Source organism: Mustela lutreola, chromosome 1 (genome assembly GCF_030435805.1).
Source record: "Mustela lutreola isolate mMusLut2 chromosome 1, mMusLut2.pri, whole genome shotgun sequence".
NCBI classification, from domain to species: Eukaryota; Metazoa; Chordata; class Mammalia; order Carnivora; family Mustelidae; genus Mustela; species Mustela lutreola.
Genome location: NC_081290.1, coordinates 87631572 through 87650351, shown reverse-complemented (window position 1 = coordinate 87650351; position 18780 = coordinate 87631572). Strand labels below are relative to the sequence as shown.

The window sequence follows — 18780 nt, the reverse complement described above, 5'->3', positions numbered from 1 at the left end:
AAAATTTATAACTCTGGGTTGAATGCATTAATAAAAAGGGCAGAAGCAAGAGTTTTGTTATTCCCTAGGTTATTTAGATAACTCCTTATGGTCTTTTTTGTGGATGTTTTTTTGTAAGCGTTATTTCATGTTTATGAAGTATCTGTCTTTTCATATTTCATATCTGTTTGTCATATTTTTACTGCCCAAACTAAGCATTTGGATTTTTGCCTTCATCTCCCATATTCTTCAGGCACCTACCCCACCTCCATATATATACACAGCACAAACAATTTTTTTTTTTTTTTAAGCACAAACAATTTTAAATGCTATAATATGTGTGAAGTTTGGGTTTGTTATTAGTTTTTTGGTAATGATTCAGTCTGTATTTATGGGGCAGAAGATAAATCTTGTATTACTTTTCTCTTTATAGGTCTCCATGCCTTACGGAGAGTCCTGAAGAAACAGCCTAATCTCTCTGATAGCAAGATGGCTGGTCTGGTGAAGATTACTCTGAATGATTTCTTACAGGCGATGAATGACATCAGGCCCAGTGCGATGAGGGAAGTAGCAATTGATGTACCAAATGTAAGTCATTTGTGCTCCCATGCTAGCTACACTGTTTGAATAGAACTCTAAAAGAAACTGAGACTCCAGGGAAACAACTGCTTAGGCTAAACTTCAAAAAACCCTTTTTTAAAATTAAAATTATTATGGATGTAATTGGAGCTTCAGTGTAGTTCTAAGAAATACTTTAGGGAAATCCTGTGTATTCTCTCTCCCCAACCCCACCCCCCCACGGTAACTCTTGTAAACAGCATTACAGTATCATAAGCAGTGTATTCATATTGATATAATCACTGAACTTATTCGGATTTCCACGGTTTTACGTGTACTTGTGTGTGTGTGTTTAGTTCTGTGTAGTTTTATTACTAATAAAGATTTGTGTGTCCATCACCAGAATCAAGATACTGAATAGTTCCATCACCACAATGATCCCTCGCTTTGCCCCTTTGTAGCCATACTTAGCTTGTTCCTGCACCCATTTCTAAAATTATGTCATTTTAGAAATACCGTAAAATGGAATTGTATGGTAGCAAGCATTTGGTATTAGTTTTTCCCATTTAACATAATTCCCAGGAGATTCATCCAAGTTGCTATGTGCAACAGTAGTTTGTTACTTTCTATTGCTGAGTAGTATGCCATGGTATGACTGTACTATAGTTTGTTTAACCATTGGTCTGTTGAAGGACATCTGTTTCTAGTTTGGGGCATTTATGATTAAACCTGCCGTGGACAGCCATGTGCAGGTATTATGTTAATGTAAATTTTTATTTCTCTGGAATAAATGCACAAGAGTACAACTGTTGGGTTGTATGCTAATTGTATATTTAGTCTTATAAGAAAATGAATACTAGGTTAATTTTAGAACAAAAATAAAAAGTCTTCTAGTTATGATGCCTCTACTATTGATACCTGATGTTGTTTCCTTAGGTTCCTTTATGTTTTCTTCATCATTGATATGCTTTGCAAAGTTCACAGTCAAATCACCACAAGGGCAACAGAAACTACATTTTATGGGTGAATTATCTGCTAAGTTATCACCTGAGTGAGCCTAACATTCTGGGGAAAAAAATGGCCTTATAGTTCTCTTTGAATATATGAATATTTCTGGAAAATGAACATTGAAACAAAGCATTGATGGCATGTCCTATGTCATATTGGAATAGGGGATAGACTGTTAAATTTGGCTTGATCATCAGGAGGTTTAAATCTTAGCGTAGCTGGAGGAAAGTTTACAGATTGCTCTGTGACAGTTTTAGGAGAGCTCTGATGGAAGAATGGAATTTTGTGACTATTCTTTCCCACTGCTTCAATCATATTACTCCATTAGTTTTTCTTTTTTGAGTTAGTCTTACTGCTTCTGAGATACTCCCTTATAAAAGCTCTAACATTACAGTTATTTGAAAACTTAAAGCCTTGTTAGAGAGTCAGGCATAGTTTTGTGCCCTTTGCCCCATTGTACCCATTGTGTATATATTAATAGTTATCTTGGTCATGAACTAATGTTTTTTTTAATTGCTGCAAGCTAAAACAAAAATATACAACAAACTTAAAGAGACTACAAAGATATTAATTCTGTGGAATAAATATAGTCTATGGAATGATATAGTGGGGAAGAAGTCAGTGGATTTGTTTTCTCCCTTTTTTGTTATTTTGTTTTGCTTTTTTTGTTTTTACTTTTAAAAGTGTTCTTGGAAAATGTGTTTTGTGGCCACATAAGTCTTGGAAATGCTGTTTTAATAAAATCAGTTATATTTCTTTGCTGCAGAGCTTTTCACTGTCAAAAGAGAGCTGTTATGGAAACTTACTTGGCCCTGGACCCTGTAGAGCAGATACCTTCTGCATTTTACAATGTGGTAGATTGCAAAAAATGACTGCAGATTCTTCCCATCACTGTATGTTTGCCCTTTTTGCACAGCAACTTTGTAGCTCCTACCATAAAAGAGATGAAGTCAAGTTTTCCATCCTTTGAATTTGTACTTGGCCATGTAACTTGCTTTGGCTAATAGAATATTAACCATCATGATGCAATCAGGCTTGAAAGCACTGGGGCTTGCCTTTTCTTGCTGCTCTTTGAAACCCTGAATTAGTTATGCTAAGAAAACTGGTAGTTTGTTGGAGGATGAGAGACCATGTGGAGCGGAGGTGAGCCCTCTTAGCTGAGATCCCCTCCTTTTGGTCACCCTGCCAGTGGTCACACATCTGATAGACACCATGCTAAACTGTTTCATCCCAGATCAGAAGTTTACCCAGACCAGAGGAGCCACCCAATTAATTCTTAGAATTGTCAGAAATAACAAATGTTTGTTCTGAGCAACTAAGTTTTATGGTAGTTAGCAAAAGCTTCCATGGCAAAGAGGTTTGTTGACTTCTTATAGAACACGATTGTTTTGTAAATTAAGGTGAGAAACACTGCCCTGGAGATCGGAACATCCCTAAGGACTAGCTTCTAGTTTAGGCAACTTTATGTGATTTTAAATTCTTTTTGAAACTTTTTCAAATTCACTAATGAATTTACAGCTTAACATTGGGGGCTTACCAAAGCTGTGTAACACAATGTGCTCATGTAGTATGAATAATTTGACAACTGGAATTATGGAATAATAAATGATAGATGTTGGATTAGTAGAAGCTTTTCATTTCTTTAGAATTTATGGTCTTAAAAAGTATTCTTTTTTCTTGTAGTATTTACTTGTAGTATTTACCTGTATTTATTGACTACTGTCGCATAATATAATGGGTCAAGTAGAAGTCATCAAATGCCACATGCGAAAATTTCAGGTGATAGGGTTCTAAACCAACCACACTATCCAAAAATACTTTAGTGTTTAAAAAAGTTTAGGAACTAAAGAAACACAGTTAAGTTTTTTAAACTTAAAATTACTGCCAGTGGAGAATGTGTTTAAACAGTGGCTCTCCACTCTTGGAATTGCTGAACTGATTTATTCATCACAGGAACTGGTACTACAACTGCATTTTTAATTGCTCTAATGAAAGATTTTTTTTCCCTTTATTTTCTTTTGATACAGTATTTACAATCCATGGACTTGTGCCATTTTCCATTTGGTACTTTATTACTTGGCGTAAGGCCATGGTGTACTGTGATGTTACTCATGAGCTCCAGAGTGATTAGCCCTAGTCAAAATACTTTTTTACATTGCTTTTTATGTTCACTTCAGATTGTAAAAATTTTCCTGAGAAATTAGCCTTTCTGTAATTGGATTCCTAAACTTTACTCTTCTGCTTTCAGACTATTACATTGACAAAAATATCTCCAAATTTTTTTTTGCAGTGGTTTAGTACTTATACTTGTAGTAACTTTGCTAACTTTGCTTAACTTTGCTATAGAAAACCTGTTTCAAGTCGGTAATTAATTGTGAACATTTTTTAATAGTAAATTGAGCATTCATCATCTTTTGAAAAAAGATTTCAGTGTGTGAAATTAAAATTTGTAAATCACACTTGGCCTGGTTATATTCTCATTTTAAGATTATAATGCATTATTAATTTCAGAACACCACAAGTGTTAGCCACTTACTTAAATGTAATGTTTCCTTTTTGTGGACTTTGTGAATTGGTGATTATACCAGTTGGTGTATTAAAAGTCAAATATTAAAAAAAAAGAAAAGAAAAAAAAAGTCAAATATATTTTACAGTTGATAATTAAAATCAAATGTATTTCTTTACCACAGGAATCCTCAGAATCTTTGACTATGCCACAATGAAATTTGAAATTTCAGTTTTTCACCCAGAAATAGCAACTATTAACATTTTATTATAGTTCCAGTATATTTTTGAAATTTTGATAAGTTGTTTTTCTGTGCATAAAGTTAATCTTAGGATACATATGGTTTTGTATTTTGCCTTATTCACTTAAAATTATATGGCAATCATTTTATTTTAAAATTTCTCAACAAACATCTTTTTAATGACTATATAATAGACTGTTTTGTGGATAAACTGTAATTATTTTATGCTTCTTCCATTATCAAATATCTGGGTTTTTTTCTGTTTTTCTCTACTATGATTATGCACACATTTGTATCCAAATGTTTGTACCTATGATTCGTAGAAGTGGAATTACCACACTAAAATATGTGGTTTTAAAGCTTGGGACAAATGTTACTAAGCTCTTTTTTCGCCCATAAAGATCGTCTTAATCTATAATTTTGCAGTTAAAAATGTAAAATTATAAAGAGTTTAAAAAAATCTCATTTTATTTTTACTTTAGTCCTTTTCTTTTTTATTTGCCACTAGAGTTCATTTTCTTGACTGAAAAGATCTTTTTCATTATGAAGAGTAATACTTTTTAAAAAAAAGTAATAGTCCTTTAAAAGATTTAAAAAAGAAAATGAGAAAGAACTGTCAATTTATATCTTTTCCTTTCTATAAAAATGTTTAATTTTTAGACAGTGGGTGTAAACTGGGTGATGTTTTTTTCCATGGGATTTTTAAGTTCCATGAGAGAAGTTCTTATTTCTTATTTTTATCCTTTTATTTTTATCATAGTACATAATAGATGTCCGATTAATATTTGTTCAGTGGACAAGTGAAAACTATAATTGTCATGAAAAAACCCAGATAGATTCACATATATTTAAATATTGCATCCTTCTTCTGTACTAAAGTATAATTTAGTAAATTATTACCTTCATGTAACATTCTTCAGATTCCTCATATTTTATAAAGCAAGCTGTTTCTTTAGTGAATTTTAACCTTAGTGAATTTTAACTTAACTGTTTGGTGAATTTAACAGTTTTGGAGTAAAGTCGCTCATAATTGTGCTAAGCTGTCTATTCTGGAAGGATACAAAGAAGTCCTTTATATTTTCTGCCAAAACATGCTGCTTTCTTGATCTATCGAAAATTCTCTTTTTATTAAGGAAACCCCCCCCAAAAAATACAGTGCTTTTAATAGTTGTATTTACATATTATCTTTGCAATAAGTCATTTGATATGTACCATAGAAATTATCACTGATAAATGGCATTCTTAACCAAATGTATACAGATTGATTACCATCAAGTTTAATTCATTTATGCATCCTAAACCATCTCCACCCATACTCCCTGGCTTTCCCTGTTTCATTTTATATAGCTTCAGGTTGTTTTATGATTTGGAAATAATCCATCTTTATACTTTCGGTATTGCTTTTGGACTGTAGTGTTCAGAATTTGGACATTTGGTTCAGAATAAGCTAAAAGCCAATAAAAAGAGAGGGCTCTACTTTCATGTGAACCCACTTTTATAAAATTAACTGTAACCAGAGCCTCAAGACTAATTGTATAGCACTAAACTTCTTTGTAAGCTTGGATCCAGGTTAAACTTAGAGGTGGAGTGGCGGTCTAGTTACCTAGCATTAGAAGCATTACAGTCAAGTTGAGTGTTTACCAAATGTCATTAGTTAAATAAACGTACCTCATTTACTTTCATTTTTAAAAGTAGCAAACTTAATTATATGAATAATCAAAAGACTGTCTCACTAATTACATATTCAAAATTTACTGATGTATTTTCATTTGGCATCTTTTCAGATGAGAATAGAACATCAGGATGTGACAAGGCAGTTGAATTTCATAGGATGAGCTCATTAGCATTACTTTTCTTGTGCAGAGATTTGAGTTAAATAGTTTAATTGACCATAATTACATTTCATTCTTCAATGTACCCTCAGGATAATTAGAAGGAATTTGAGTTTCTATTCTTTAAAAACAGTACTTGTATTCTGTGTGTTATTTATTTTTTACAGATTCAAAGGATCGAGGGTTTTGTGATGCTTTACTAAATAACAGATTGCTTTTTTTTGGAATAGATATACAACCTGTGGAAATTCTATTAATTCCATATTGGTGCTTGGCAGGGCTTTTGAATTCGGTTTCTTTTGATTTTGCTTCTTGTTGTCTAGACAGAAGAGTGTCTTCTATCACTCCCAAGATCCCAGTCTTCCCTGCCAACTTCTCTTGTGCATTTTTATAGTTTTAAGTAATAACAATTGAATAGGAAAGCACATTTGGGAAAGTAGATTACTTTTAACCAGGAAATACTCTGTGCCAAAATCAAGATTGTACTTTTAACTGTATTAAATATTTTAGAAGTTTAACTCTTTCACTCCATTTTTTTTTAATACCTTACTTTTCTCAGGCTTATAGTCTAGGGGAGGAATGAGAGAGATACAAAAGTTAGTGTAAAGATCAACAGTTTCTGTTCTCAGCTCTGATCCTGGTTAACTTTGGTGAAATCACTCTTCCTTTCAGATGACAGAAGGAAAGAAAGCTCTTAATTTGCTGTTTCTGATGTGTGCCTTCTTTTGAATTTATAAATAATGATGAGATTATCATAGAGGCATCTGTTGCACTTGTATATTATAGTTGGTTGGTACTCAGTAAATACTGATGAGTGTTTGCTAAAAACACCGATTTTCATTTAGTGTAAAGGAACTCACCGGTAGGATGGGTGTGCTTCATTTGTAGAACTACACATCTTTGCTTCACCTCGTACAGAACTGCACACACATCTGATCTTGTCCTTTAATCAGTCCCTCCCAACACTTCATTGAGTAATTTTTCCCAACAGCAATTACTGATCTGGCTTAAAAGCCATCAGCGTAACTACCTGTTGATCATCTCTAGAATGAAGTCCAAGCTCTTTAGCTTACTATTTGTAACCTGGTTCATGCCTCCTTCACTTTGTTCTGCCATTATGCTCTCCTGTTGAACCACTCCTGTTTTTGCATCTGTTGTCTTCTCTGCCTGAAAAATTGTTTTCTGATCTCTCAGTTAGCAAAAATCTTGTAATGTGATCCCTTTCATACACACACACAAAATACACATATGTCCCTGCGGACCTTTCATCTTATTATGTTTGTATCCCCACTGCTGGCAAATGGTAATAACTAAATAATAGAAGTTTGTTAAATGACAGAATATTTTGTGAAGGATTTTGGTTTATAAAGGTTCTTATTTTTCAGTAATAGTTCTTTTAGCCTTCCATATAAATATATGTTTATTTGTTTTTTTGGTAATAGCTTTATTGAGACACAATTCACATATCAATTCAACTATTTAAAGTGTATATTTTCATGGTCTAGTATATTTAAAGTGTTGTATAGCCATTACTGCAGTCAATTTTAGAACATTTTTATCATCCCAAAAGGAAGACTTATACCCTTTACCCATCATCTCCCAACCTGTCCATCCTTACCAGCCTTGGACAAACATTTATCTACTTTATATCTCTATAGATTTGCCTATTCTAGACATTTCATATAAATGAAATATAAGATATTTCATTTTTTGTGGCTCATTTCTTTTGCTTAGCATAAAACTTTTGGGGTTCATCCATGCGTCATTATGAGTACTTTATTGCTTTATTGCCAAATAATATTCATTTTTATGGATGTAGCAAATTGATTTATCCATTCATAGACATTTGGATTGTGTCTGCTTTTTGGTTATTGTAATTAAACCTGCCTTTGTTGTTGTTGTTGTTGTTTTAAATTTTTTTTTTTAAGATTTTATTTATTTATTTGACAGAGAGAGATCACAAGTAGGCAGAGAGGCAGGCAGAGACAGAGAGGAGGAAGCAGGCTCCCTGCTGAGCAGAGAGCCCAATGCTGGGCTCAATCCCAGGACCCTGAGATCATGACCTGAGCGAAGGCAGAGGCTCAGGCCACTGAGCCACCGAGGTGCCCCTTAAAGCTGCATTTGAACATTTGTGTACAAGTTTTTGTTTGAGCAACTCTATTCAATTCTTTTGGATCTATATCTAATAGTAGAATTGCTGGATCATTGGTGATTTTGTGTTCAAGCTTTTGAGGAACTAACAGTTTTCCAAAGTGGCTACACCATTTTCTGTTTCTACCAGCAGTGTATCCAGTGTTGTTGCTTAGTGGGTGTGAAATAATAGCTCATTGTAGTTTTTGATCTGCATTTCATTAAAGGCTAATGATATTGAGCATCTTTTCATTTGCTTATTGGCCATTGTGTGTATATTCTTTGAAGAAATGTCTCTTGAGATCCTTTGCCCATTTTTAATTGGGTTATTTGTCTTTTTATTATTGAGTAGTAAGAATTCTTATATATTCTGAATAAAGTCTTTTATCTGATATGTGATACCTGATATCAGATACGTATGATTTGCAGTATTTTTTCTTATTCAGTGGGCTGCCTCTTTTATTTTCCTGGTAGTGACTTTGGAGGCACAAGTTTTTAATTTTAATGAAGTCCAGTGTACCTTTTTGCTTTTGGTACTTTGGTACCACATTTGAGAAACCATTGCCAAATCCAAGGTCATGAAGATTTACCTTATATTTTAAGAGTTTGTAGTTTTAGCTTTTACATTTATGTCTTTAGTAATTTTAACCCCCCTTACCCCTCCAGCTAGGGTTAACCCTGCTCTGTGTTTGTAACCATAACATTATAGAAACTATGGTTATAGCCTGCAGCCATGAAAACCCAGTATGGGAAAAGTGTTGTTGTTGTTGTTTTAACCTGTGATAAAATATACATAACAGAAAATTTACCATTTTAACCATTTTAAATGTATAATTTGGTAGCATGAAGTATGCTTTCATTGCTGTGCAGTCATTACCAGCATCCATCTCCAGATTTGCACAACTTTTTGCTCTCCCAAACTGAAACTCCATCATATCTATTGAAACGACTCTTTATTTCCTTCCCTCGTCATTAATTCTTATGTTAACTTTTATTTTCTTAAGAAGTTCTTTTATTAAGTTTCTTTTTATTTCTAGTTTGCTGAGAGATTTTTTTTTTTTAAATCCTGAATGCATGTTGAATTCTGTTGAATGCATTTTCAGCATCTTTGAAATAACCATAATGTGTTTTTTTAGTTTGTCAATATAGTGAATTACATTGATTTTCAGTGTTGGATTAGTCTTGTATTTCTGGATTAATTTCACTTGACTGTGATATAGTACCCTTTTTATGTAATTGCTGGATTTTATTTGCTAGTATTTTATTGAGAATTTTTACATACATGTTTATGCGAGATAATGTTCTGTAGTTATTTTATGTAGTTTTAAAATCTGGTTTTGGTGTTAGGGAAATGTTGGCATTATGAAATGAGTTGGAAAGTGTTTTCATCATATATGTGTTGGAAGGAATTGTGTAGAATTAATATTATTTCCTTAAATGTACTCCACTGAAACCATCTGGGCCTAGAATTTTCATTATTTGGAAGACATAAGTACAATTTAATTTTTTAATAAATATAGGACAATTCAAGTTGTTTTTTTTCTTGAGTGGGTTTTGATAGTTTGTATCTTTTAAGGAATTGATCCATTTGCCTTAATAGTTAGATTGATGGAGTTAGTCTTTTATAGATTTCTGTTATCATTTTACTGTCTGCAGGATCAGTATGATGTCCTATCTTTTATTTCTCATTTCCCCCCAAGTTGCTTTTGCTCCACTCTTTCTTGCAGTCATTTTGAAAAGAAATCTGCTGTCTCCATTTTCTTTGTTTTCCATATGTGATATATCTTTTTTCTTCTGTTTGCTTTTAATATTTCCTCTTTATCACTGGTTTTAAGCAATTCAATTATCATGTGCCTTGGTAGTTTTCTTCATCTTTCTTATGCTGGTTCATTGATGATCTTGTATGTGTGGGTCTATAGTTTTAATCAAATTTTTGGAGGAAAAAACTTGGCCATTATTTTTTATATTTAGTTTGTTTCTTGCCTCCCTCCCTCACTGGAGCTCAAAATATATGTTCATTTGTCTGCCTGAGATTGTTCTGAAGTTCAGTAATGTTGTATACATTTTTTTAAAATTTTTCTCTTTTCTTAATGTCTGTTGTTGTGTCTACCAGTTCACTAATCTGTTTTACCACCCCCACCCCACTGAAATATCTAATCCACTATTAGGCTTATCCATTGCATTTTTAAAATTATAGACATTAAATTAGTTTCCTCTCTAGAAATTTGATTTTAACCTTTTTATATTTTTTTCTACTTAGTGTTGTCAGGGTTTCCTTTATTTGAACATATGGAATACATTTATAACAACTGTTTTAATGTCTTTATTCTGTCATCTGTAATTTCTGGATCAGCTTCAGGTTATTGATCATCTTCTTATGGGCTGTCTTTTCCTGCTTCTTTGTATGCCTGGTATTTTTTTATTAAATTCCAGAAATTTTGAATTTTACCTTATTGGCACCTGGATAATTTTTATATTCATAAAAATACTCCTGAAGTTTGTTCTGAGATGTGATTATGTTACTTGGAAATAGCTTGATTATTTGGGGGGTGGGGTGGGGTGTGCATCTTGCCTTTAAAGTTTTTTTAGGTAGGACCAGAGCAGTGTTCTCTCTAAGGTTAATTTTTCCCTAGTACTGGGATAAGATTCTTTCTGGTATTCCACTTAATGCCTGGGTAATTATGAGGTTTCTGTTGAGAGTAGACACTATTCCTTCTATTCCTTTTGGGTCTTTGGCTCCTCTCACACACCCTACCCTGCTTCATTTTGTTTTTCTCACATGTTTACACTGATAATAAGACATATGAAGGAGACCCTCATCAGAATTCAGGATTTCTCTCCCCGTGGACTTCTTTTATCTCTAATCCTCTGCTCTGTGATACCTAGCCTATGGCTTCCCTATGCTCCTCCCTTTATCTTCTCATCTCAGGGAGCCTGTGGGTTCTTCCTATGTTTCCCCTTCATTACTATAACCTGTGACTTTTTTCCAGGCAGCTGGTTGGTTTCCTTTCTCTTAGGGATCATTGTTCTTTGTTGTTGTGTTCTGAGAATTAATGTTTTGTATATTTTGTCAGTATCTTCAGGTTTCTTTTTTTCTTTTCTTTTTTTCTTTTTCAGACAGAAATGTAAATCTTACCTCTTTTACTCACTGGCCAGAAACAAAATGTCTCTCTTTGGCAGGGTTTTTTTGTTTATTGTATGGAAGAAGAGGCAGACATTAAAAAAGTACATTAACAACTGAATAACATAAAAGATTTGTTTTTTTTAAAGATTTTTATTTATTTGTGAGAAAGAGAGAATGGGATGAAGAGAACACACACAAGTAGGAGAGCAGCAGGCAGAGGGAGAAGCAGGCTCCCTGCTAAGCAAGGAGCCAGGATGCAGGGCTGGATCCCAGAACTCTGGGATCATGACCTGAGCCAAAAGCAGATGCTAAACTAGCTGAGCCACTCAGACATCCTTATTTGGCAGTTTTTAAAAACTGCCCACAGGGTGGAATGCGTTCAATATCCCATGTTAAAACTGTATCAGAATTTCATGTACTTTTCAGAGAAATGCTTTCTAGTTTTTTATGTAACTTGTTTTTGTTTGTTTGTTTGTTTTGTTTTGGGTATTAAGAATGAACCTTCTGGTTTTGACTCAATAGAAAGACCAGTGCTATAAAGTCGAATGGGATATGATGCTAAAGTAGGAAAAATACGGTAGAGTGATTAAACTTAATCTGAAAATTAGCAGGTGTCTGAGAACTCCACTATAAGCTGGAGGTAAATTAAAAAAAAAAAATAGTAAGTTTAAAGGCCTGAGGTAAGAGTTTTTTCCTGATGTCCAGGGCTATAGATGGGTACTAGGAGTAGGACTGGGATATGTGAGAATATGAGTTCTAGAGAATTCTAAGTTTATTATGATGTAATCATCTGTCTTTGTTGGGGAGCTCCAAGAACACCTTCAAGCTTCATTCACTATGATGACTGACTGGACTCAAAAGCCATTATAGTTATGGTTATGATTTATTACAGTGAAAGGATACAGATCAATATCAGAAAAGGGAAAAGACCCATGGGATGAAGTTAGAGAAATTAGGCACAAGCTTCTAGGTGTCCTCTCACAATGGAGTCACATGGGAACATACTTAATTCTACCTGAAATGATGTGACAATATGTGTAAAATGTTATTAACCAGGGAGAATCATCTGAATTTTGGTGTCCAGAGTTTTATTTGAGGTCAGTCATGTAGCCATACACCACTTGCATGTCTGACTTAGCTACTTAAATTCCAGCCCTTTCTGGAGCAAAAACGGTTGTTCTTAAATCACATTGTCAGAGTAAGCTTATCTGGTCAAACTGGTATACATTAGCCCAAGGCTTCATGTACAAAATCACTCTTTTTTTTTTTTTTAAAGATTTTATTTATTTATTTGACAGAGAGAGATTACAAGTTGTCAGAGAGGCAGGCAGAGAGAGAGAGGAGGAAGCAGGCTCCCTGCCGAGCAGAGAGCCCGATGCGGAACTCGATCCCAAGACCCTGAGATCATGACCCGAGCCGAAGGCAGCGGCTTAACCCACTGAGCCACCCAGGCGCCCCTACAAAATCACTCTTATCAGGCACAATATTTAAAAGGCCAGAGATTATCTCCCAGAAGGGTTCCAATGGCCAGTCTGGTGGTTCCTTAGAATGCACAGGGTTTAAGTAACCCAGGCCTTTGGAATTAAACCTTTTTCAGCACGGTATTTACTAACTCCATGTGTTATTTGGCTTTCATTAGTTTTTTTCTTAATGTCCTTTGTGTATTTCAGGATTCCATCTAGGTTATCACATTACATTTAGTTATCATGTCTCTTTAGGCTTCCCTGGGTTGTGACACCATTTATTCTTAGCTTGTTTTTGATGGCCTTGACAGTGTTGAGTATACGGTCAGGTGTTTTGTAGAATGCCCCTCAATTTGAGTTTGACTGCTATTTTTATTATGGTTAGGCTAGGATATTAAGGGATTTAGAGAGGAATGCCACTGAGGTGAAAGGCCATTTTCATCCCGGCTTGTCAAGGATGTATTACTAATTTTGAACGTTTAATTAATCTGATTTAAAAATCCCTCAGCCCCTCATGAGTACTTAACTAGATTTTAGGTGGATGTGCTGCTCATATGCAGAATTTGTTCTCCATGGGTTTTTTTTGTTTTCTTTTTTCTTGTTGATGTTTTTAATCCATGTTTAACTGTCATACTATGCTTTTTTCAATAAAGTGTCAGGATGTCTAATGTACACAACTTTAGATTTGCCTAGCGATAGCAAAGAAAGGAAGCCAAGAAGGAGAGTCACAGATTAGGGAAGCTAAAATGAGCCTCTTTTATCAGATTAGAATCTAGAGTAAAACTCAGGTCCCTCAGTATGATTCTGCCATATCCTCATATGCATCTCTTCTTTTATGTTATTCAGTTGTTAATGTACTTTTTTAATGTCTGCCTCTTCTTCCATATAGTAAGTTCAATGATGTAGAGACCGTGTCAGTTTTGTTCATTCCTCATACCTCATTCTGTGTACCTACCTGTATTCTTAGAGTCTGGCCAGATATTCCAAACATAATAACCTTTAAGTAAAATGAATATATCAGAGTGAGTGAGTGAGGAGTGAATAAATGAGTAAGTGAATGGATATTTGATATTTAAACCTCTACCAACTATACCTATGGGAGTCTGGCTCTCTTGTTGATACTTGTTAACATATGAGCCCCCATACCTATCAGAAGTTATAAAAGACAAACAAATTTTACTCTAGGAGAGTCAAGTTTTGCTCAACGGTCTACCACGTAGGCTTGCTTACTTAGTTCCTGAGACTTGTTTGACCTGTCTCACTGAACGTAGAACATGTGTAAAATATATGTCTCATTTCTCTAGGCAGCTTATTCCCCAGAATTGTCTTGTGGTGTCTTTCAGGCCTGGCTCCCAAGTTTGTTCTGTCCCACTAACATTCATACCCTCATTTGTTACATGTAGCATATTCAGCATTCAATATAAGCTTTAACTATAAGGTAAAATCCTTTGTTCTTTTTCTCAATATTTGCCATTAGGACTGTGCTCTAAGAAATATTTTCTGATATCCCCTTTCCTCTGTCAGGGCATTCTCCTTATACCTGTTGCCTCAAGCCAAAATCAACAGTAATCTTTTTTCCCCAACATCTTGACTTTCTGGCCAGCGTTGGTTTTTTTCCCATGTCGGAACTCCCTTTCTGGTCTGTATCTCAAGAGACTGAGTTGAAGATCCTTAGGAAATTTGCTTATACAAGTTTGCTCAGTTTTCTGACATAGAGGGGACCTTTTCCCTTTGTTTCCTATTTCACAAAAATTTGGAGCATCTCTTTGTACAGTCTTGGCAGGGGAGGGTTTTTATTTCCATTATGCAAAAATTTTTATTGTCAACCAACCATCAAAGGAGATCAGAGGAAATGGTTTGAATTTATGATTCAACTATTTGGACAGATCTGGGCTAGAAAATGTCATGCAAGGCATACGTATAGCCTTTGTACACCTTTGCTTGTTAGCAACATTTTTTCATTAGGTCTGACTACACATTCTGGTTTATTCCTAATTCTGTTTTTTTCATCTCACCTCCTACCAGCCCACCTCCCTGCTAGTTCTCCCTCTTTTGCCACTTTATTTATTTTTTAAAAAGATTTTGTTTATCTGAGAGAGAGTGTGTGTGAGAGAGAGAGAGCCCAAGGAGTGAAGGGTCAGAGGGAGAAGCAGACTGATCAGGGAACCCAATGTGGGACTCAATTTTCAGACTCCAGGACTCAGACTCCTGAGTTGATGGCGGTCGCTTAACCAACTGAGCCACCCAGGCACCCCTTGCCACTTTATTTTTAAAATAATACAAGGGATGTATGTCTGCCTATTAATTTATTCCTTTGCTACACATTGAGCATGTGTAATACATAGGCACTAATTTTAAGAAGGTCCTGGTGATACATGGATATATAACAAAAGAGACCTTCTGTTTGATTATTCACTTGTAATTCCCATAGAACAATAATCAGGACAGAACTCATTTTAAAATTTTTACTATTTAAAACTTTTTTTTTCTGGACCTTTTATATTTCCTTAGTATTGGGACATTTTGTCACCTATTACCTGTGGTTAATTGAAAATTCACTTGAGAAACTTGTGGAACTTATGCTTGTTTAGCGCCTGGGTTTGGGGGGCTAGTTTGTAAAAGTCCCTTTCTCTTTGTTCTGTTCTTACATTTTTCATTTCCTGTATCTTTTCCCAGTTCTGCTATGCCAGAGTAAGAATGGCAGGAATTTTCTAAGCAATTTCCTTAAATATTCAAAGCATTTTTTCTCTTCACAGTTAGATTATTTAAGGAATTTGGTAAATTAGAAAAAATATAAAATTTTTAATGAGATATGAAGAATTTTCTAGGTGAGACTTTATATCATTTTCATGGTGAGTTTTCTTTTTTGTTGTTGTTACTGCTGCTATTTTTTTCTTGTTTAAAGTTTCCATTTTTTATGAGATTTTTCCTGGACTTGCTTTTGTGGCAAAAGTAGGTTGTGTTTTAAAAGCTCATTTTGGAAATGAGTACTATTTTTTGTTTTTTAAGATTTATTTCTTTATTTTAGAAATAGCGCAAGTGAGAGAACATGCTCACAACAGGGAGAGGCAGAGGGAGAGGAGAGAGAGAACTCCAAGCAGACTCCCTGCCAACTCTGGAGACCCTGGGAGTAGGGATTGATCCCACCACCCTGAGATTGTGACTGGAGCTAAAATTAGGAGTCACTTAACTGAGTCACCCAGCCACCCCTACTGTTTTTTTTTTTTTTAAGATTTTATTTATTTATTTAACAGAGATCACAAGTAGGCAGAGAGGCAGACAGAGAGAGAGAGGAAGGGAAGCAGGCTCCCTGCTGAGCAGAGAGCCCAATGCGGGGCTCGATTCCAGGACCCGGAGACCATGACCCGAGCCCAAGGCAGAGGCTTAACCCACCGAGCCACCCAGGCGCCCCACCCCTATCTATTTTTAAGTTTAATTAATTTGTATGGTTTTGTTTTCTAAGGGAGGCTTATTTAAATAATAATATGATCTTATATTTATAAGGTTCATGAATAGCCAGTTTTCTGAAAACAGATCATAGTAAACCTAATTAAAGTTTGATTGTAAGGTAATGATATTTTAGAAATTGAACTTAGATTTTAATGTAACCATTCAACTGATTATGAAATTTAAACAGTTTGAAATTTGTTTAAAACACTTGCCTTTAAGTTGATCGTTATTTTCCATGATATCTATAATTTGGGAGGATACCTATAATTTTTTTACTTGACTAGTTTATTTCTTCTTTGCCTTAATTTGTTTTCCTTATTAATTAGTAATTATAGGAGCATCTGTCTCCCATAGCCTTTATATGTTCCAGTGAGGTCCATAATGTGATTTATTAAAGAACAACAAAATCACCCAGATTAGTGGCAGCTTGCAATTAATGGCAAAGTTTTGGAGTGCAGTTTGTTTTATTCTTTCTCATCTACTTTTTTAAGCTCCATGTACTCTTACCTCTGAAATTGGTAGGTATTTTCAACCAAGTGTGAAACAGGAAGAGAGGGGAGAAACTGAGTGGAGAGAGAAAAGAGAAGGAAAACATACTTGGAATACTCAGCACCCCTTACCACCCTGTGCAGAGCACTTCTCTATATTTGTACTTCCCCTCGCAATTCACCTACTTTACTTTTCGGAGTCCTCACTTAGTTGTCTTTCTTGCTGTTGTATTTTTTTTTCTGAAGTTTTTATTTTTATGGATTGGGTGGAGAGAAAGAGGCTGTGGTTTATAGCACTATAGTACAATTGAAAAGTTGACTATTTTTTTCCCCCCAAGTACCTCCATAGAATGTGTTTTGAAAGCATGGGGGAAAATATTTTTTGTCTTTTCACTCTATAAAGCTAATGGCTTTCACTTATTTTCACTTAGATCTAAGAGCACAGTTTGAATACTTAACTGCTTCCTAATTTTGCTTTACCTCCATTAAAGAAGCATCTGCAAGTGTATTGATCTTTCTTTTGGATCTTGGAGGTTGGGTTTTCTCAACTTACTTCTTTCTGCATTACTTAGTATCTTTAGTAATTTGAGATGTTTATGATTTCTAAACAAAATAAATATTTAATAATATTTGAATTGGTTGAACGTTAACGTGTGACCCCGCAGAGAATTTTGAACAGGTGCCAACTCACTTGCTAACTCCTGGCTTCTTGTCTTCCTGCTGGGACTTGTTAGCATGAAAGAACAAAATGAAAAGTACTCTTTGTCACAATATTTTCTATAAAAATAACACTTTGAAAAGAATTTTTTTTTTACCTGGCAGTATAAACCTTGGCATATAGCAGATATGCGCATCTTGACTCACAAATGTGTAAAGACAGTGTCAGTGCCTCAGGAGCTACTGAATTCCCCTCTCACAGTGTATCTCCTAATATCTGCAGTTGAATTCATTAGTTTTTACTTTGTCCTTGTGGAACTTCTTGCTAAGTTGTTTTTTTTGTTTGCTTGTTTTTGTTTGTTTGTTTTTTAAACCTGATCAAGCCTTTTGGCCTCTGTGGGTATGCACTTTGAGGGGTTGTTTTGTTTTGGTTTTGGTTTGTGTATTGTTGGATGGATGCTTGTCCAGAAAGTACTGTAAGAGGTTTGTGGAGGGCATTTCCCTTGGGAAATTTATCTCGCTGCTCTGTCTGTACTTGTTTGACAGCTGTTCCTTTACTTCTAACTTTCTTATTAATTCAAAAACTTATAAGGCCACATGTGAGCAGCTGTTCACTATTTTCATAAGGACCAAGTAAGAAAGAAAGGACCCAGCTATTATCAGAAGTGATTTAAGTTAGATTGTAGGAATAATTTTCTGGCAGTTATGATATAGTGTAACTTATTAAAAAGAGAGTTACAGAATTTAAAAAAATTTTTTTTTAAAAAGCATTAAATAGTATTTGTTGAAAGATGAGAGAGTTGAAAGATGAAAAGCTGTCTGAAGGTGGAATAGTGAACCAGCTAGTTTTTGAATTCCTGCTCTAGTTTTAGGATTTTTTGATGTCATGCTGGTATTTATTCTTCTCCGACAGACTAACTTTTTCCATGGCTTTCTATGCTTTAAGATTCTTCTGTGCAATAGCAAACTCTTTAAGCTGATTTATATTTATTTTTGAATTAATATCTTAGCTGTAGATTTATTCATACTTTATTTGTTTATTTATTTAGCATTTAGGTGCTAAATTAAAATGCAAAACTTATTTACCTTTAGTTTAAGAAATGTAAATGATTAGATGCAAAGCTAAAGAATAGAAAAGTTATGGTAGTTCAGGATTGCTTATGAAACTACAAATTCAGTTGCCTGATTGGCTTTTATCTTTTGTAACTAATCCTTCAAAATATAACTGTTCATTGTAATCATCTTTCAGACATTTAAATAAGCTAATACCTAGTATTTATTAGTTACTGTGTGCCAGGCAAAGTGCAATTAATATAAACTATACTGTTCCGGCGCCTGGGTGGC

At 34.5% G+C, this 18780-nt stretch overlaps 1 protein-coding gene across 6 annotated transcripts in view; it reads left to right on the top strand.

Annotated features, from left to right (window-relative positions):
• AFG2A (AFG2 AAA ATPase homolog A) overlaps positions 1–18780 on the top strand; it is a 333130-nt gene that overhangs the window by 43981 nt on the left and 270369 nt on the right. For all 6 annotated transcript variants that reach the window (XR_009352283.1, XR_009352284.1, XM_059168987.1 and 3 more), the window contains exon 10: positions 413–567. Coding sequence is in view for 4 of the 6 variants with exons in the window: in XM_059168987.1 (XP_059024970.1) it covers positions 413–567 (155 nt within the window). In the remaining 2 variants the exon portion in view is untranslated. The remainder of the gene's footprint in view (positions 1–412; positions 568–18780) is intronic.